The 21,658-nt window shown below is 35.6% G+C and overlaps 1 protein-coding gene across 1 annotated transcript in view; it reads right to left on the reverse strand.

Moving 5' to 3' along the window:
• Window positions 1-14,616, reverse strand: part of LOC109108837 (hepatocyte growth factor) — a 30,881-nt gene extending 16,265 nt beyond the window's left edge. Inside the window, exons 1-9 of the mRNA XM_042744363.1 lie at window positions 14,126-14,616; window positions 11,581-11,743; window positions 10,961-11,073; window positions 9,375-9,489; window positions 7,029-7,171; window positions 5,644-5,764; window positions 3,521-3,639; window positions 1,348-1,513; window positions 602-735 (exon numbers count right to left, since the gene is read on the reverse strand). Coding sequence (XP_042600297.1) covers window positions 602-735; window positions 1,348-1,513; window positions 3,521-3,639; window positions 5,644-5,764; window positions 7,029-7,171; window positions 9,375-9,489; window positions 10,961-11,073; window positions 11,581-11,743; window positions 14,126-14,174 — 1,123 coding nt within the window. The 5' untranslated portion in view covers window positions 14,175-14,616. The remainder of the gene's footprint in view (window positions 1-601; window positions 736-1,347; window positions 1,514-3,520; window positions 3,640-5,643; window positions 5,765-7,028; window positions 7,172-9,374; window positions 9,490-10,960; window positions 11,074-11,580; window positions 11,744-14,125) is intronic.
• Window positions 14,617-21,658: the final 7,042 nt, after the last annotated feature.

Raw genomic sequence — 21,658 nt, forward strand, 5'->3', positions numbered from 1 at the left:
AGTGTGCGCTGAAATGTTCAAATGCATTCAAAAGTATCAATATGCCTTGGATTTCAATAAAACAGTACATTTCTCCCTGGATTTTCTCAAAATCACGGATGCTGATATTTTACATAGAATTATCTGTATATTAATGTCCCTGAGCTCAGACAGTCTGTAAGAGTTCATGGCCTGAATAAAAGTACAACACTCTGATCTTGTGCATGACAAATACAATTGAGAACACATGACTCTCTTGAACATTAGCTACCCAATAAGACAATGCCTTTCCATGGTAGCTTCACTGAATTCAAAACACAGTAGCCTTGCGTAAGATATTTTATTTCCCAATGCCTGACTGTGCGCAACAAACAGACACTGATGTCATAAACAAAGTGGTATATATATTTTTTTACCATTATTTAAGAACATATGCTGTAATAAATGTGAGTTGTTATGAAGAGCAATGAGGTCTAAATGGTTAAAACATTTTTTCAAGGTCTGTGTTCATGCACATCTGTGTGAATGAGAATGGAAAATGTAACGCTGTTAGCATGCAACAGGAATGCCAAACTTTCTAATGAATACCAGAAAATAAATATATAATGTGAATGACTCTTACCTTCAGGTTCAGGTAGTGTAACGCCACAGCGAGGGATGTTGGTGCAGAATGCCACAGGTACATTGGGGTCAGTTGTGAAGCACCATGGGAGATGACGACCATCAGGATTCCTACAGTAGTTCTCCCGGAGATCCCTGCAGTGCAGATGCGTACATTTAATCATATATATTGTACACATCACACATCTAGTGTTACAGAGCATATGCTGAACAGACTGAGACTGATCTTAAAAACTACAGGTTTTCAAGAATTATCTGAAGTTTTTTAAAAAAAAATATATAAACTTGTATGGTGACAGATTACAGTCTGGGAAACATTTAAGTTAGATTTTCCTATAGTGATGACAGAATGGAACCAGCATACCTGGTGAACATATTTTGTGCGATATATCAGAAGTGGTTACATATACAGTATAAAAACAATTTCAGATTTTTGTTGTATTTAATTCGACACTGGATATTTATCAGTCGATACTGGAAATTTTATTTGGCATGTTCATCTTAAAATTTATTTTATTTTTATTTAATTTCATTTGTTGGCTGTGTTTGTCCAAGCAAAACTTTTTATTTTGTTCCTTAGATTCCTCATTTAAAAGTATGTTTGTAATTTTTTCACCCATTTTTATCATTTTTCATCTGTTGTGATGTCTAAATATACTAAATGTTTTAGTCTTTCAATAAAAGGCCAGTCAATATTTGAACTATACATCAATACTTAATGCATATGTTTTAGGAGCATTTTCTTACTTGCAACGGTAATTCTGTGGCGTATAAGAGTGTCGATGAGGAAACTGGGCATCCCATCTCTGACAGGTCACTCCCTCAGGGGTGATGCCAACAGTTCCACGATAACCCTCTCCACGTCCACGGAAACAAGTTGTTGTGTTGTCAGTGTCACCGCCGTTGTCTGAATCTGAGTAAACAATGAAAAACAATAACAGAAAGTCAAAGAGAGTGAGAGAATGAAGCATAATATCACTCCTTAGGCATGATGAGTGCTGACTCATAGATTCACTATTAACTGTAAGACTATGCTGCCTGAGGAAGGAATAACAACTGCTTTATCCTGCTTAACAGAGAGACATGCTTCCTGAATGAGTCAAAGCAGTCACTAAATCGGTGACAAATGCTAAAACAGTAGCCTACAGAGCTTTTTTTAGGGCAAAACGTAAGAGTTTTATGAGTGCAAAACAGATATATATTGTTTTTGCCCATGAATCTCATTGCAATAAATTATGCTCATTGGAGACAGTTATTATGTTTACCTCCAATAAACTGCTAGTGCTTCAGTCTGCTAATGAGGCTAGCAGTATGGGGATATAGGCCAAGTCATGCTAATAAAACCCAAAATCAAACTCTCAAATGTATCCAATACACTGAGAATTTGAAGAGATCTACAGTGGTTCCCAGCATATGCAATGTTATCCCAGCTAACAAAAATGTTAACTTTTAAATTAACGTTGTTTCTGAATATTATCAGAATATTTCATTTTTTTCATTTTTGAGTTTTGAAACCGTTTTTTTGTTTTATGTTTATGCAAAGGTCTGCAAAAACAAGTAGGAAGCGTTCCTTTTTATGATTTTACAAACATTATGGCAACATGACTTTCTGAATGTTGAACATTTCTGAACATTTTGAAAACGTTTTGAAACTAGTAAAGTAGTAAGAAAAGAGTAACATTTAAAAAATACTAGACAAACATCCTCGAAAATATTTCAGGAAAAAAAAAAAAAGGTTCCGTGAATGATGTATAAATAATGTATAATTATTTGTGCTAACATTTGAATGTTATTAAAGACCAGATAGGATTTAAACAAACATTCTATTAACATTTCTGGAACAATGTCTATTCAGACCTTTGAGAGAACCTTGCCAGAATGTTCTGAGAACATTCTCTGTTAGCTGGGATTATGTTCGTACAATGTCAGGTTAGCAATTTTTGCGGTCAAGCAAGTGGAAACAATGAGGCACTTTTTCTTGCTATGTTTACTGCAGAGCAGTATTGTATCTTTTAAAAGCATGTTTAGCTTTATAGAGTATCAGATAGTCTTGTTAAGTATGATGTTCGTTCTGCAATTAGACGAAAGCCACTTCTTGTAAAAGCAGATGCACCTATGATGGTTTCCACAGGTAAAAAACGAGTGTCATGCAAAGCTAAACTCTGTTTAGCTACTTATTGAGATGCTGAGGTGTATGAAAAGAAGCTGCGTTCTGCCAAACAGGAAAGAGCGTGGTGAAAAGTTCCTCCCAAGACGGTGATCTTTGAGAATCCGTCACAGGATTTTGCTCAAGGTTACGACATTGACTTGCCAAATAGCTCTGAAATACAAATGCAACCCTTGTGGCTCGGTCTAGAATGGTGAAGAGCACAAGCATCGGACGCCTGAGTTTATGTTTCGCTTCCCACTAGAACCAACATGCCGTCGCCTCGCTAATGAAAATAAACAGAGGCAGCGCGAGGAGGAGGAAGTGGTGAGGGTGTCATTATAATAATAGGTTTTTGGGCAGTTGTGTGTTCGAGCGAACCGGGGGTTTGAAACCCACACGCGTGTTTTGTCTTTAGCGTGGAAGATTTACATAGCACTTGAAACTCAAGCACATTTCTCTCATGCAGATAAGGCAACGCTCCATTGCACTGATGAGGGAAAATAAACACGGAGGCACAGTACTGAAAAGACGGGGCAAGAGCGAGGAAGGAGAAAGAGAGGACAGAGAGTTTTATAGGTGGACCCTCCTCTCTCTCGGTTACAAACAACATTCCTGTGAGGGTCCCAAATGAGAGGGAAGCCAGGGCTACAGGAAGAGGAAGTTGTAAATTTGGCAAACTCTGCCTCTTTTTATTCTCTTTCTCTCTGGCTTCTTTTTGTTCTTCTCTCTGTCTCTTCATCTTACACATAAGATGCAGACGTGCACACTCACCGCACTGTTTGATGTTACAGTACTCCCATGGAGTGCTTGGATCGGTGGTGAAACACCAGGGTCTCTGGCGCCCGTCTGGGTTCCTGCAGTAGTTGTCCTTTAGACCTTTATCGGGGTATCTGTCATAGGAAGGGCAAAACGAACACACTTAACATGCCACATATCAACTATCCTGGTTCTGTGGAAACTTTGATTTATAGGTGGGATAAAATTCTAATAACCTCCAGAAAATACACAACATGATCTCTGCTACTGTTACAACAGGACCTCTTAGGTAAAGCACACAAGACAGAAGCCCATCACTCTGCATACATGTAAAGACAAATAGTTATACAGGTCACAATTTAAGTTTTCCACTATTAGTTAATTTTGAACAGAAATAAATATCATCAATACACTGATGATGTGTCCAGAAGCATCACATGGTGATGTATGTTAAAAGCAAACAGAAAACAATAAGCCTATTTTTATAATATTAATTAAACATTTAAACAGTAGTGTATATTGGCTGATGCCCAGTATTTAATTCTGCATGCTCATTTCCTATATTTTTTTCCTATTAAATACATTTTCAGATAACTTAAAGTCAATCTTAAATAACTATTTGATTGATTGAAATGATTTTAATGTTGAGACTTTTTGTGGCAGACTTGTCTTGTAAAGGGTGAAGAGCTTCTGTCTTGTAATATTCAATGGGTTTTTATGGTTGATTGAAGACATCACAGACAATTTGCCTCTTTGGTAGGTTCACACAAAGCAGTCATTTGATTTAGTGATTTATATCAAACGGGGGCATGACACAGTTCCCATGAGGTCAAGTGGGAAAAAACTTTATTGATTTTTCGAATATTTTTAAAAGTTGCTCACAAATGCCATTCCGGATTAGGCTAAATTCAAAATCATTTACCAAGTATGCAATCTGACATATTAAAAAAAATAGACTTTGTGTGTTTAGAGACCCTTAAGGGAGATTTTCAAAACAAACAGACATTTATTTCAAGATTAACAATATTGTTGTTTCCCAGAACTAAAGATGTAACTGGGCCACTGGAAAGGTTATGCAAAATGAAAATGCCATTGAATGGAAAGTGCATGTACATCAGGTAGCAATGTGGTAAACTCTTTCAGTTGCTATTTTCCGCAGAGTAGGTGTGTAATTGAGTAAAGATGTACAAGGAACTTTAAAACATATTTTTGTCCAACATGAACAAAAAAGATGATGTTTTCCAAAACAAAGTGTAATTTTTCATGACTGCTGTTGGCTATCGCTTTGAGATGCCTGCACACATTGTGATTTCAGACAGATTAAAGCATAGCTGAGTTGTTTTCCACAATTAACATTAAATGACATGAGGCCAATGATCCACTCATGACCCCAGCTTTCTTCAGCAAAACATTATCAAATCACTGACTAGTTTTTCAAATGATATCTGAAACTTTCTTTGAAACTTAATCATCTCAACATCTGAAGAAAATGTGAGTGATGTTTGAGGATGCTATGAGGATGCTAACATTTTCTGATTGGTTGTTAGTTTGTCGCTATGTAGTTGCTAAGGAGTTCTAGAAGGTTCAATTCAGGCAACACCCCAAGTTCCTATAATATTTTAGATTAGTCTCAGGTTCCTCTTTAAAGTGATAGTTCACCAAAAATTAAAATTCTTTTGTTTACTCAGCCTCATGTTGTTCCAGACTTTTATGAATTTCTTTCTTCTGCTGAACACACAAAAAAATATATTTTGAAGAATGTGGGCAAACAAAAAGTTGTTTGTCTCCACTGACTTCCAAGGTACAGAAAAGGTACATCTTTGAAACAATTTAAGGGTGAGTAAATGTCGACATAATTTTTAGGTAAACTATCCCTTTAATGTAAGTCTATGGATTTTGTGTCTTCCAGGTGCAAAATCATAACTATCATCACTTAGAAAAGTAACTGAACACCTTTTTGCAACAAGCCACCTGATTTTAGATATCATCAGTAGCACCCAACAGGCAAACGAAAAAGATTTGCATTTTTCCAAGTATGCCATATTGGCCAAGCCTCTCAAATTAATTGAAAATCCTAACTTAAAGTCAGTCTGACTGAATTGTCCCTTACTGTTTGCATTTTCTGGTAGGTCTCATACCTTTTAGGGTGGAAAAGGTGTTTATGTGGTTCATCAAGGTCCCAGCGCTGGCATTCCCGGCCACTCTCCGTGTGGTCCAATGGTCCACGGTAACTTTCTCCATTACACGTCATACATTCCACTATGGATAAGGAACATGGCTGGTAAGAATTTTAACCAGGACAAGGCCCAAAAGAGTCCAGCTGAGCGACATTAGCATGCTTGTAGAGGATGACTCAACAGGGTTCAACCTTTGTTGTCATGTTAAACGGTTAGAAGACTGCAACTGTGGCCGAATGCTCGTAGTAAATTAGTGCACGTTTGTTACGCATAGACTAATCACTAACGATTAATGACTGCAGGGACTGTAATCACATTTATCAAGATAACAAGCAATTATGGAGCCACATGTGACCCTCAGATTGTCTAAAAATAAATCATCTGACGCTTCAATTTACTAGGCAGACATACCACCCATTAGGTCTTTCTTTTAACCCCAAATGTACATTGCAGCTTCTAAAAGATTTTATACGATCAAAGGTTAAAGCAACATGTAATTATTACAGTACTTAGTAAAAAGCTTAGCAACTAGGACCAAACCAAATATCACAGCAGATGGGGGTCACCTCAGCTAGAGTCATCTCTCTAAATCCTGTTTTAAGTTACAGTACACACAGTATAAGGAACAGATTGCTGTAGTAGAAACAGATGTTAATGTCAGCCACTCTCATGAAAGCATGATTTTCCTTCCTTGTGTTTGTGTGTGTATTTGATTATGGGAAACTAATTTATTAAGAAACCTTCACAGCCACACCATAAAACCCTTCAAATAGACTAAAGGTTCTCTTTGTTGGCCTGATCACTTTCTCTCCAGAAAACCCCTTTTATGTATGCAACTCAATGTGATCTCCTATTAACGAAAATCTCCACTCACTCCAACAATCAAGCCCTTTTAATTCTTCTTCAATAGATAAAGTCTTGAATCTAATAAATGAACAATTCACATTAAAAGGGTGTTTTTAAAGGGCTGAAAATCAATGCAAACCAAGTGCTCATATTAAACAGCTTAAAAAAGAGATATCACAAATGAGATCGTTTAAACATCAAAATTGTTTCTCCAAAACAGTCAACTGAGAACAAATGGAGACTTTTGAAATCTCCCGATGAAAAAACATGCTCACTTTTGCCAAGAAACTGTTTACCATTAAATGTCAGAGATTTAAATTTGAAATTTTCAAAGATTTTCTAATTTCAGTAATTCATCTCTTAATGACCAAATGATCTTAATAATACTGACATAATACTTAATTTCATAGCTCTATCAAATATCAAAAAAAAAAAAAAAAAGCTATAAAAGAGAATACTGTGAACAATAAAATACAAAAGGTTGCTGGTCTTGGACTCACCTTCCGAGCATTGTGGGATGCTGCAGTCCTGGTGCCGTATTTTGGGGTCTGTGGTAAAGCACCAAGGACCTGTTGTGGTGTTGTCTGGATTACGACATAAATTCTCCTGTAGATCTCTGTGCTTGTGCCTCTGAGGTAAGAAACTAATGGAGTGAGAAGAAAACATGAAACTGAAGTGATGTTTGTGAATCATACACAAGCAAAATTGCTCCAAATTTCTTGAACAACATATTGTTACTCTTTGACACAATACTTGATATTTTTAGCTGCAGAGTGAGGTTTAATACTCTTTTATTGATGTTAGCAATCCTTTGCAATTATTAATTTTTTTGTCTTATTATTACAATAACATCTGATACTACAACTGAACTAAGAATTACCAATTTAACTGGATGTCACATGACACAGTTTTGACTTCCAGCCAAGTACAACAGGAGATCTCAATAACTTATATTTATATTAATAAGAATGGCATGACTAACAATATCTTTAACATCAGAACACAGCTGCTACTCTACATTTCATTGTGATGCAAGATCTTAACATGCATGTGGCTCTGGGGAAACTTGCATCTTCGTTTTTTTCTTATTACTTATGGAAAAAGTACAACGGTTGAATCTTTAAACAACAAATGCATGTAGTTAAATAATGATTTTGGCAAGCGAATGGTGTAGTGTAAAGCCTTTGGTCAGACAAGGTCAAAAACTGCACAGTGCTTGAGTTAGAGTTTGCTCATTATGAGCATTGTTGTTTTAGTAGCATTTTACCTTGGCTATTTGAATGTTATGAAAGCAGCATCACACAAAAACAAATATTTTTGGCTACCAATGCCATTACAGAACTACACATTTATCTTTCATCTAATAATCTATTTATTCTGAAACCAAAATCTTGATGGGTTATCACAATAAATTTAAAAGTTACTATATGTGACATGGTGACCACCATGATGGGATGACCCATCCTATATAGACCAATACAGGTCACAATTATGACTGGAATATTTATCTACATCATTTAAAACCTTTTTTTTTTTTCAAAGGTACTATTTCTTTATAGGTACCACTTTATAGTGGTAAAACTCTGAGATGCCGCTAATGCATAGAGTTTCAAAAAGTCTTTTGCCCTTGCCATGCAAATATTTGTAAACCATTAATAAATCATTGCCATAAGCCAAATGGTAATTATCTTTTGTGTAATTGCATTTGGCGTTCATAACACAAATCAACCAAGTTCATGATGATTGATGAATACAGATAAAAATGCAATCTGTGACAAATTAGCTGACCTACAGGCCTGTGTGGTATTTCAGAACGTTCAGGTCCATTGGTTTTTTGAGCCGATAAAGCATGCCTGTGATGTTTCAGAGGCAAGCGTATCAAAAGCTGGCTTTACAACTGTACTGATGTCTATTAGAGAGATAAAAAGAGTTGAAGAAAAAAGAGGAGAGAGAGAGAAGGAAACATCTAGAGCGGGAAAGTTGGTGGTAAGGGTTCAAGGTCTCTGAAAGGTAATTACATTTTCAGGATTTAAGAAAAGTGCATAAAACTTCTGTAAAGGCCAAAAAATAGGGCAGATCTATCGTATCGACTTGCAGAACAGGAAGTAAATCGAAGCACCATGTGGTTTCCCTAATGAATTCCTGTAGCCATAATGAACTCAAAGACGTGTTCTGCATTAGGTATCTTATCTTAGCTTTGTGCTGCTTTCTGTCAAACTCCCACATATGCACAAATCCTCTAAACATGACATCTATTCCAGGCTGCATATGGCTTCTTGGTGTTTATTTTTAGATGTAAGTGTATACAAAAATGTATATTTTAGGGTAAACTTGCCCTGAAGTATTTATGCATAGGCATACATAATTGTAAACAAACGTCTATTTTTGGTCATGCAAGAATGGAAGCAATTGTTTGAAAATGTGCTGGCCGCTCATTGGCGTTCCTGTCATTGACCTGATTGTCTCCGTCGGCCCTCCACTTCTGAGAATCGTCGAGTTGCACTGACTGTCACACTTAGACTCAGCGAGAACCCTCTAACGAATCAAAGCCAGCAAGACAACATGCATAAAACTGCACATTCATCATCATTAGAGACTAATGGGGATTTTTACAACTCACAGAGTCTGTTTTGCCATTAGCTATCTAATAGCGTAATATGTGCATACATTAATAAACTGAAACATACCAAGGAGATGTTAAAAGCTTTCTACACTCCACAAGACTTTTGATAGCCACAAAAATGCACATAGTGGGTAATTGAGTTTCATTGCCCGTAGAGAGAGAGAGAGAGGGAGAGAGAGACCAAACCAAGAATGGGAGGTAAAGAAGATGTGTAAGCACTTACTTGTGTTCATGCGGCGTTTTGGAATTCCAGAGTTGGCACTGGACTCCACTCTTGGTCACCGATCTCTTTCCTTTGTAGTTGAGTCCACTGCCAATGATGCATTCTCTCATGAAGTCTAAAGGACAACAAACATTCAGACACACCTTAGGTTACATAATATTTATGTGCAAAAGTCAGAAACTAAAAAACTCACTAAATTTTGATAAAAAATAAATCACAAACTGACATCACACAAATTGATTGCAAATCAAACTGACATCAAAAACTTAACATGACATTGATTTAATGTAAATTGAACGTCAAACATATTGGCCTACATATACAGTACATTAAACCAATTTCAGTGTGTAATTAGCTACCTATTTTCACCCAATTACCACTGGACGAAATTGCCATCCAAACTAAATTTAAAATGATGTTACTGCATCTTGATCAAGCTTTGGCTCATAGTTGACATCAAATTGAAATCAAGGTGTCCGCTGGGAAGATTATTTATATTGTGAAATATTATCACAATTAAAAATCACTTTTCTGTTTTAACATATTTATTTATTATGTATTTATACATCTGTGATGGCAAAGCTAATTTTTTCAGCGTTAAATAATCCCTCAAAAACCATTCTATTGCTGTATTCTGAATTTGTGCTTTTGTAATATTTTAAATGCCTTAACTGTCACTTTTGATCAACTTGATGTGCACTGGCTGAATAAAATAAAAAATAAAAAAATGTACTGAACACAAAGTCTTCAACAAAGGTCGCTAAAAGTCTCTTAATGTCACTGTTGCACTTTGTTGTCAGCAGTAATACATACAGACAAGCAAAGTCAACAGAAATCCCTGCCTGATCTTTGTGTTTCTGGGTCTGCGTAAACATTTGATAAATGTCAAGTCTTAGGAACAATAGCAATTAGCAATAGTTTTACACTTCAGAAAATCTGCAGTACTGTTAGAAATAGCAGGGAAAAACAGTGGGGTATTTAATTCCAGTGAAAGTCATTTTGCTGTGTCATCCTTATCCTGGTGGTGGATAGATAGAATGAGTGTGTGTTTGCATGAGTGTGTCATCATCACATGGACACTTATCTCACAATTATTCACACTGAAACTTAATTAATCCTTAAGAGTCCAGTACTTGGCTAAGGTTTGAGAACAGCTCTTCATATTATAAAACCCATCAGTGGCAGATTATGCCAGCATAAGCTTAACTCTAGATGTCTTTGAGATTTAAAAGAGTTTAAAAACAAATCATGCACCAGTATAGACATTTAGGTGCAATATCAGTTATAAGCATAAAAAAAATCCCGATATGATGGATGATATCAGAAATCTATACTGTTTCAGAATTTCAACTAAAGCCAAATCTATGATTTTAAATTCTGAAATCTGATGTAGAAAAAAAGTAGTGCTTAAATTAAAAAAAAAAAAAAAGTGCATGCTTCTAATATTGGTTTATTAATTAGATAATTGTATAAGACACTGATATTGGTATATGTTGATTTGATCTATGATAACTCATGCATCCCGATTAGATATGCTCTCTGGCCAAAAGAAAGTCTAACCCTGTGGAAATAAAGAAGGTTTTTACCTTTCTTCTCATATAAGTCAAAGTTGAAGTCATTCTCCATACGGACACCGACGGTGAGGCTGTCATAGGAGAGTAAATGACACTTTGCAGTTTTCTGATCAAAGTTGAATGCTCTGCAAAGATAGCACGTTAATCATATTAAATAATGTTAAGCATACAAAAACAAGAGGATGGTGACAAAACAGATTAAATGTCATGAATTGTCTTCAGTAGATACTTTTATCATGTAAAGCAAAGCATAAAATATTTTGAATAGTCAGGTGATGCCTCAAAAAAAAAAAAACATTGCAAGAGCTAAAGGTCAAATGTCATGCAACCTCATGAAATTTCTATCTACTAAGAGCTGCATTTTCTTTCTATGCAGAAGTAACCAGAGGTCATTGACCTGACACATCAAAATGGAAAATACTTGGACTGCTGATTTTTGATTTCCACTGGTGAAACAGATTCCAGCTGCTTCCTCTCACACTGTGTTGTACACAATTAGCTAATCCAATTCTATTTCAAATCAGCCAGTTTCCAATGGGAGTGTGCTGCTTTTATTTAGACACACTTCAGCTGTTTGTGATTACGTGTAAGGTGGAGTGTCTTTCTGCTTTAATCTTTGTAGACCTCTGTACCTGCAGGTGAACTTGAACTGGAGCTTCCTGTTGCGGCTACAGCGACGTGCACACTTTCCCACACTCATCTTGCGGCCTTTGGACATGTAGGACACATCAGGTGGCGTGACCAAGCGCACAGCATCAGTCTTCTGGTAGTCTTGCAGGGCATGTCTCTTCGTTTCTGCCACACAGAACACACGTGTTAGAACAAGGAGAAGCACCCAAACATGTGTTTCATGACAGATGGTGTGTGATTTTCTTTCTCTTAATCAGTAAAGGCTGGTTATAAGCCTCATGGGAGAGGCTATAAAAAAGAATATATTATTTTACACATATTTTTATAAACATATTTTCCAAATATCCTCTTTTGAGTTCTATAGAAGAAAAAACATCATAGATATTTGGAACGACGTGAGGGTGAGTAAACGATGTAAGTAAAATTCACCCTTTAAATTAAACGCATCTAGAAGTATTACACTCACAAAGATTCAAGTTGTGCAACAACTTACTAATAGTAAGGTCATGAATCGACTAGTCAATTATGGGGTGGGTAGAATACTTATTGGATCATAACATTACTGAGTTGTAACAGTAAAGGAAAAAAAAATATTTGCTATTAAAGTCAGTGGAGCAATAAATTAGGTTTATGTGTATAGCAGGATGCAAAGGCATCAATCACAGTCTGCTTTGGTTAGGTGGTGGAGAGGATTCTGAAGGCCAAAGAAATCTGGCTCTGATCCTTGTGTGCAGCACCAAACCTTCTCAAATCACCACCAGAGCCCATCCATGCCAGCTGCAGTCATAAGAATTGAGTTATCTGTCAAGCACGTGGTTAGAAAGCACCAATTTCACAACCACAAACCACATTGTGAGACCAGGCACGTTTTGTGTGTGTGAAACAAGCCCTAAATTCTTATAGTAGACCAACCAAGGAACTTTACACCCAGTCTAAGCTCTAAAACTGACCCAAAGCCAACAGTCATGCTCTTTGAAAAGACTCCAGCTCTTGACTAACTCTGAATATTATTAGAACATAAGTCTGAACAGAACAACAAGCACTGAGGGTAGATAGGTTAGAAAGGTTTTCTAAACATCTCCTTGGGCTCAATATGTCGGAACAAAGGTTTTTGCGCAACATTATAATGTATTACTATAGTAAAAAATCAATAAAAATGACTAAACACAGAATAATTAATAGACTCTGTGCAATAAAGCAGTTTTGATTTCAAAAGAAGGGTTCATAGTGCCACACTCCAACAATTCATCTCTCCCTTCGGCTCCATGCACACTGTCTGTGACTCATTTATCCAGATGTTTTGCGAAGAAACAGCCCACTCACCATGAATGTCAACATCTGTGAAGTTTTCCGTAGTGAAACTTCATACGATGTTTGGGAACTGTGACGCTTTTGATACATGTGTAATTTGAGTCATGAGCTGAAATTTGTTGGCAATGCCCAATGTATTACAATAGCTGAAAAATTAAACAATTGAAATTTAAGTGATTAATAAAGATGAAAAAAAAAAGTTTAGTTAGCACTGATCTTCAAATTTGATTGGCTGAGGGATGCTCATATTGCTAATAATCATATTGCTGATATTTATTCCAACAACATGTTTCCTGTTTGTATCACTTTGCTTGTCTGTGTTTGCAGAGTTCCAGATCAGAGTATGTGATTTGGCTTCTTTTGGAACTACTGTACTTTTATTAGAGAAAAAAAAAAAAACTATACAAATTACAAAATAAGAAACATGAAACTTTAAAGTCTGTGTGAAGTGGAAGTTGCAACTTATTTATTTATTTTTATTTATTTTATAATATTGTGATGTACTTCACAGTAAAAAAAAAAAAAAAAAAGAATATTGAATAATAAAAAAGAAGGCGGCCCTGATTTTAGCACACCTCCTCACTATCTGTAGCTCGCAACAGACTAAAGATTAGAGGAGGGAAGTTATTAAGGATGTTCCATCCAAGCCATCAGACTGATATTATCAGAAGCAATGCCATTTCAAGCAAATTTCAGATTTTGACTAAAGATTACAAATTATTTGTTAAGATTACATATTGTTAATAATCTTTATTTTATAAGTAAACAGTGAATTTGAGGAAATAAACACATTAAATAATACAATTTAATTATATAAAAAATTATATGTGTGTGTGTGTGTGTGTGTGTGTGTGTGTGTGTGTGTGTGTGTGTGTGTGTGTGTTTTATATGGGTAGATACAAGTAAGTGAGCATAATCTGTATGACGAATTAAAAAAAAAAAAAAAAACTTGAATGTGTTACTTTCATGAAACAAAGATACTTTGTTAATTTTTCAAATCCCAAAAGGCACCAACAGGAATGACCCATAAATAGCATCATGTAAGCTCAAGCAGAGACAGTGTTGGGCATCTCCAGAACACTGTTACAAAAATTAACCATGGTAACCTCAGTTTCCGCCATAAAACAATGTATTACAGTTATTACTATTGCTCTAAAACATAATACAGTTATTACTGTAAAATATGATACACGAGACCCAGTAAGACGCTTTCTCTGACTGAAGGAAAAAACTTACCTGAGTAAACCAAAACGGCCACACAGAGCAAAATTTTGTAAATCCACATGTCGCTTTGGATAGTTGTATGTGACCCCCCTAAAATACACAAGAGATGTCAGAAGTCTTGTCGTTTTCCTTCTCTGAATAAAGCTATTTGTCAGAGAAAGTCTCTAAGTGGCTGTAACTGACTCTCGCGGGTAGTGAGCGAGCGCGTAGTGGAATGACTGAAGATGAGCGCGAGCTGAGAGACTCTACTACCTCACGCGCTCCCTCCCCTTTCCCTCGGTCCATTTAAAGTCGCCTCGCCACTGTCCATTCCCCCACATAATATTATCGTATATTATCGCGTTTCCTGATAGACACCGAGGCTGTTGAACCGATCCGGGAAGTAAAATAAATGCAAACTGTTTATATTTGTTGACTGTCTAATTTATTGGAGCGAATGGAAAGTGTTAAGGAGACGTCAACACAGCTGTGTGATGCTGACTAACCTCCCTGAGGGTGTTCGCGAGGAAAGTTGTGAATTGATAAACTCTGGGCCACTCACGTTGTTTTAGTTTGTAAGACGCGATGGCTTATTTTACATTTGGTTATCGGCAACCCTTTTAGTCATGAACTCAGGCAAGAAATTATTGATTACGTTATCATTCCCAAACATGCTGTCATTTTACTGCCAATCTTAGTTTATGCCAAAATATTATAGATAATACAGTTTCCACAGTTTAGTTTACAGATAAAATTGATTATTGATATTAGCCATACGTCAAATAGGCCTAAGTAAATATTGCCGCGCTTTTCTATTGCTTTCTTGTAAGACATAAGGTACTGAATAAATGAATGAATAAATGAATAAGCAATAAAAAATAAATAACTGAAAAGACAAAATTACAGTTTTGTTATGTATTATTGATACAGCCAAATAAATATATGTCAAATAGATAGAGAGAGAGAGAGAGAGAGAGAGAGAGAGAGACACAAACACACACACACACACACACACACACACACACACACACACACACACACACACATATATATATATATATATAGCCTATATATACACACACACATTATGCACTTTTTATGGAACATCAATAGAAAAAGATACATAAATAAAAAAATAAATTTATGAAAGTTCAAAAGCATTTATAAAAAAAAAATAAAACTTTAAACAAACTAAATAAATACTAGGTACTGCAGCAAAAATTGGTTATGCTAAGTTTGAAGTAATTATAATCTATAATGTATTTATGTGATCCTTTGAGCTGTTATTCTTGTAATTTGTTTTATGGATTCATACCAGCAGGCAGCACAATAAAGGCCTACATCTGTGAAAATTCTCAGAACTACACAACATACGAAGTTTTAAATTAGCAACTACTTTCTGTTGAGAGATGGAGCTCATCTACTCATTGTAATCAGAAACTTACGATACTGATGTCACAATGAACATAATTCATCTTCCCATGCCACACATTTCAGATGGAAGAGAGGGATGAGAGCAGGTTGGAAGCACAAGTTGTTTATTAAACAGCACTACACTCAAGATGCTCTCCTCTTCTCTTGGAACAGAAAGGGCTCTTCTATTGTGCTCCGTGATGGAAACACTCTCCATCTGTTTATTTGTGGTGCATTCATTTTCAAACAGGTATTCCAGGCTGTTTTTCTTTTGGATGGATTTGAGCTTTTTTTGTTTGGATATCAATTTTTCACTCAGTTTGGCATGTTTGTGTATGGCTGGTTGTTTAAGCGCGCTGTGTTTGTATTAGTTTAGTTAATAGGAGAAGTGTTTATGTGAATGTCCTCCGTGACTCTATGATCGTATTGCTTCTCTTTCCTCTGATGATGGAGGTACAAACTACAAATGCCAAACGACATGCCTGACGGCCTCATGGGAGCAATCAGTCACTGTGTGGGTGTATCTAACACCGTTTCCAGCAGTGTCATTCCACATCCTGTCCTCACATCTCTCCACACCTCTGGGTGAATCTCACAACACATCCAGATAACATTTCACCCATAGAATTAACAGAAAAAAAACCACACAAAATTATATTTTGCATAATGAAAATGAAGACTACTTCAGGGTCATTACGTTTTTTTTTACGTTTTGATAATATTTTCAAGACAATTAGACACATTTCACCATAAAATTTTCATTAACGGAATGTTTCAGGACATTTTTTAATACTTTTAATACTTTTTTTTTTTTTTTAATACTGCAATATAATTATATATACACACATTTAAAAGGCTGAAGTCAATAAATATTTTCTGGTTTAAAAAAAAAAACTTTAACAAGGATGCACTGAATTGATCAAAAGTGACAATAAAACCTTTACATTGTCTTTCACACATACACACACAAATAAAATACATTAAAAATATTTTAAATAAATGCTGTACTTTTAAACTTTATATTCAATCCGCAGAACTGTTTTCAACAATTAAGATTAATATAAGAATTAATATAAAAGATTAATATAAAAATAAGAATGAGACTTATTTCTTGGACTGGAATATGTTACATTTTATAAAAGAATAGAAAACAGTAGCTTTAAATTGTAATAATATTTCACAATATTACAGTTTTCACAATATTACAGTTTTATATAAATATAAGCCTCTAAGTGCAGTCTGAAATTTTCATCTAAAATGAGCATTTTTATCAGGCTCCTATGTTTAGGTTCAGTAATTTTCAGTGGTGTAATGTAATACTTCATTACAGTACTTAAGTGGGCATATTTTTTAAGAGTACAGTATCTGTACTTCACTTGAGTTTTTATATTTCAGCCAACTTTTACTTTTACTCCACTACATTTCCTAATTAAAATGTACACTTCCACTCAAACACATTCACCACAAACAAAAAAATACACTAACTACAAAATAGTCAGATGTCAGAAGAACACGGAATGCAGGAAAGTAGGTTTGACGAATCAGTGGTCCGGCGCTTGCAAGTTAAAGTGCGACGTGACATACAGCCAAGTATGGTGACCCATACTCAGAATTCGTGCTCTGCATTTAACCCATCCAAAGTGCACACACACAGCAGTGAACACACACACCGTGAACACACACCCGGAGCAGTGGGCAGCCATTTATGCTGCGGCGCCTGGGAAGCAGTTGGGGGTTCGGTGCCTTGCTCAAGGGCACCTCAGTCATGGTATTGCCAGCCCGAGACTCGAACCCACAAACTTAGGGTTAGGAGTCAAACTCGCTAACCATTAGGCCACGACTTCCGACACCTTTGCTTACGTGCAAACATGTGCGGACACAACCGCGGATGATTCATTTTCCACTCAAGTCGAGACTGGGGTGTGCGATATACAGTATATCTACGATAATATGGTAAGTGATGTTTTAGTGATGTGCGATTTGACATTATCAAGTAGGCTATATCACCAAATCACACACATGCACGTTGTGTGCACACACATTGATTTTTTAGTCTATTAAAACTCAAAATTCCAGGCATTCTAATTTATGGATGGCAAAAATACTTCTCTATGCTTTTTATATTTATATAATTTAATTTAGTTAACTTAATCTATATCACACAAAGAGTACCGTTTTTCTTCAGATATCAGCATGATAACACATTTAATAATCATTTTATACAAGTTCAGTAAAGGTGAATAAGTGACTTACATTTTAGAGGCAATATTGCTTGTTTTTGCTCAATTTTGATTCAGTGATTCCCTATGCCCCAATTCAAAGGGTTTACCCTCCGGAGTGAGAGCTTTGAAGGGTTGAAGGGAGTAGGCAACCAAACAACTGTTTCTTGAAGTGCCCTTCTGCGTCATCATTACGTGCCCATACTGAGGCGCCGTCATCATGCAAAGAATCTGCGCAAAGGATTATGGGAGCCTGAAGTATCCATCAGTTGTACCCTTCGAAATCCTTCATTCTGAAGGGCCCTTTGAAGTGGCCAGTTTTAAGCACTTCGGTTTGGAATGACCATTCAATATGGCGGCCATGATTGTTTTCACTCTGAGCTGCCCTTTGGAGGGTAATATATATAATTTGGAATGCACAGACAGTCAAATGCTTTGTTCCTGAATGAATCAGCTGTTTGAATGAATCAGTTCAATCTCAATAACTCACTCATTAACAGTCACTTGCTGCCACCTACTGGCAGTTTTAATTTCACATTTCGACAATTTATTTTCATATTTTAAATTATTTCAAATATCAGTATTCAACGTTTTATGTTAAAAACAAGACATTTAGTCTATTTATGTATCTGTAACTGCAGGTTAATAGAATCCATGTCCCCTCTGAGATACATTAAACTGTAGGATAAATGCCATTTCAGATGCAGATTCCAGAAATGATTTCTTATGTTGGAATGAAAGACACCAAGTCTATCCAAATATCATCGATTAATCCATCCATCCATCCATTCATCTGTCATCTATCCATCCATCCATCCATCCATCTGTCTGACATCTATCCATCCATCAATTTACCATCTATCATTCCATCAATCCATCCATTTATCATCCATCCATCTGTCCAACTTTTGTACATTCTCTATACATTCACTATTAACTAAGAGTTTTCTCTTAGTAATAATCTTATAATTACGGCTTATTGATAGTAAGTTGTTCGCATTAGTTATGTTTAGGTATGGAGTAAAGATCTAGAATATGGTCATCCATAAGGCATTATGTGCTTTATAAGTACTAATAAACAGCCAATATGCAAGTAATATGTATGCTAATAAGCAACTATTAAAGAGTGTTCCCTAATTTAAAATATTACCCTGCATCCTGTTTGCCACTTCAGTAGAAAATGAATTCAAACAGAGAAACTGATTTGGAAATTGAAAGGCATTTTCAATTCAATTCTGGGTTGTGCACAGACCTGCTAAATATATGTATAATTGGGTGACATAAACCTTGTAAATGTTCAAATCCAGTTTAGGAGTTTAGTAATTAGAAACTGTACTTATGTTGGAATGAAAGACACCAAGTACCGGATGAAGAGCTTCTTATTCTTACCCAAAAATGCAAAATGGAAAAAAGAGTTTTAAACTGAACACAATCTTGCTACTCAAGCTGTGTCTTAACATTTTTTTTATAGCCTATAAATTTATTTGCTTCTTTTCCATTTTGCATTTACTTGGAATTTTACTTTCAATACTTAAGTACGTTTTAAGATTAAAAAATACTTTTTGTACTTAAGTACAATAAATATCATATACTTTAAGACTTTTACTGAAGTAATATTCTAAACGGTGACTTCAACTTCTACAAAAGTCATTTTCTGGTAAGATATCTGTATTTTTACTTGAGTATGGCTTTCGGGTACTTTATACACCACTGGTAATTTTACTCTTATGGCAATGTACAGTATAGGTCCTTTTCTATGCAATTCAAGTGAATTAACTGAACATAAAAATGCTCATTTTAGAAGAAAATTATATATATATATATATATATATATATATATATATATATATATATATATATACACATACAAAAAATAAAATAAGAAATAAGAAACATTTTCATTGATTTTGGGGTGAAACTTGTCCCAGACATATTCTGATCAATCAAATGAATGATTACAGTGCAAACTCTGTCTTATTGCTGACAAAAATACATTCTCTTCTCATCATCTCATTTATACGTATATACATACATAAATGTATATATCATTTGATCTCCTTCTCCTTCTCTGCCAACTTTTCAGTGTCTCTCTACTAGACTAAAACAATGTAGCAACATGGATCAACATGTCAGGAGCCCTTGGTCTGCGTAAAGAGGCTTCAAACCACCATAACTAAGAGCAGATGCATGTAGATTGCACAAGCTGACATCAGAAGAACCCCACTGTTGAAGTCAGAACTACGAGATCTGTGGTCAACCAGGCTACTTATTTGCGTCTAAGTTTGCAAAAATCGTGAACAACACATATGGGGAGATTGGCAATAAATTAAGAAACATTCATTAAAGGACATTTATAGGATGAGTAAAGACATTGATGAGATTGGGAATTTAACAAAGAATTTGCTTCACAGCCACATCAGTGAATAAGTGCAGTGAATTTCATGTGTTCAGGGTGGTCAGAACCACACATCTAAAGGTCACTTTCAGTCTTCAAGGAAGAAGTTTTGAAAACGATTCTTAATTAAAGGGAACATTCATAAATTGTCCATGTGGAATCTGTTACTTCATTATGACAGCTCAAAGGTACAGCTGTGATTCCCACATAACATGCTACTTTGTGAAAGTGAATCGTATGAATCATATTCATAATCTGCTGAAGTTGCAACAGGCTTGATATCTGGATCGGAACACAAACAGCGATTTTGCCACATGTGGTTTGGTCTATGTGTTTAGCCCTTGTTCCCACAAATAAACAAAACAACAGACTAATTCACTCTAGTGTGTGTCTGGTGTCTAACGAAAGCCATGTGCAGTGAACACAAACATATAATGAGTCATTCAGTGTGGTGCTGATGTGGTAAAGATGTAAAGAGCCAGACTTATTTACCTTTCAGTCAAACATGGATGTGTTACTGCTGCTGTGCACATAAATATACACATATTTACAAGCACACTCTATCTATATATCTATCTGTCTATCTATCTATCTATCTATCTATCTATCTATCTATCTATCTATCTATCTATCTATCTATCTATCTATCTATCTATCTATCTATCTATCTATCTATCTATTTATCATTCTATCCATCCATCCACCCACCCACCCATCTATTAATCCATCCATCCATCTGTTTATCATCTATCATTCTATCCATCCATCCACATCATGTATCAATCCATCCATCCTTCCGTTTATCAATTATCATTCTATCCATCCATCCATTTAACATCTATCATGCTATCCATCCAACTATCATCTATTAAACCATCCATTTATCATCCATCCATCTGTCCAACTTTTGTACATTCTCTATACATTCACTATTAACTAAGAGTTTTCTCTTAGTAATAAACTTCTAATTACTGCTTTTTGATAGTAATTTGTTCGTATTAGTTATGTTTAGGTATGGAGTAAAGATCTAGAATACGGTCATCCATAAGGCATTATGTGCTTTATAAGTACTAATAAACAGCCAATATGCAAGTAATATGCATGCTAATAAGCAACTATTAAAGAGTGTTCCCTAATTTATAATTTTCAGTTGAAAATGAATTCAAACGGAGAAACTGATTTGGAAATTGAAAGGCATTTTCAATTCAATTCTGGGTTGTGCACAGACCTGCTAAATATATGTATAATTGGGTGACATAAACCTTGCAAATGTTCAAATCCAGTTGAGGAGTTTAGTAATCAGAAACACAGCAGACTGATAAAAACCACCACTGTGGATTCTGGAAATTACATAATGTTAGCCAATAAGATCAAACTTTTCATTTTTAGGATGCATATTATGTGTGTAACATTTATCAGATGGTCTGCGAACGGTCAGAAAGAGCGCCATCTGAAGTCAATGCTACACACACACAACGCTGTTGTAATAAGGAGGAGTGGAAAACAAGGCAGACAGTCTTTGCAGACAGAATGATGATG

Source organism: Cyprinus carpio, chromosome B18 (genome assembly GCF_018340385.1).
Source record: "Cyprinus carpio isolate SPL01 chromosome B18, ASM1834038v1, whole genome shotgun sequence".
Taxonomy (NCBI): Eukaryota; Metazoa; Chordata; class Actinopteri; order Cypriniformes; family Cyprinidae; genus Cyprinus; species Cyprinus carpio.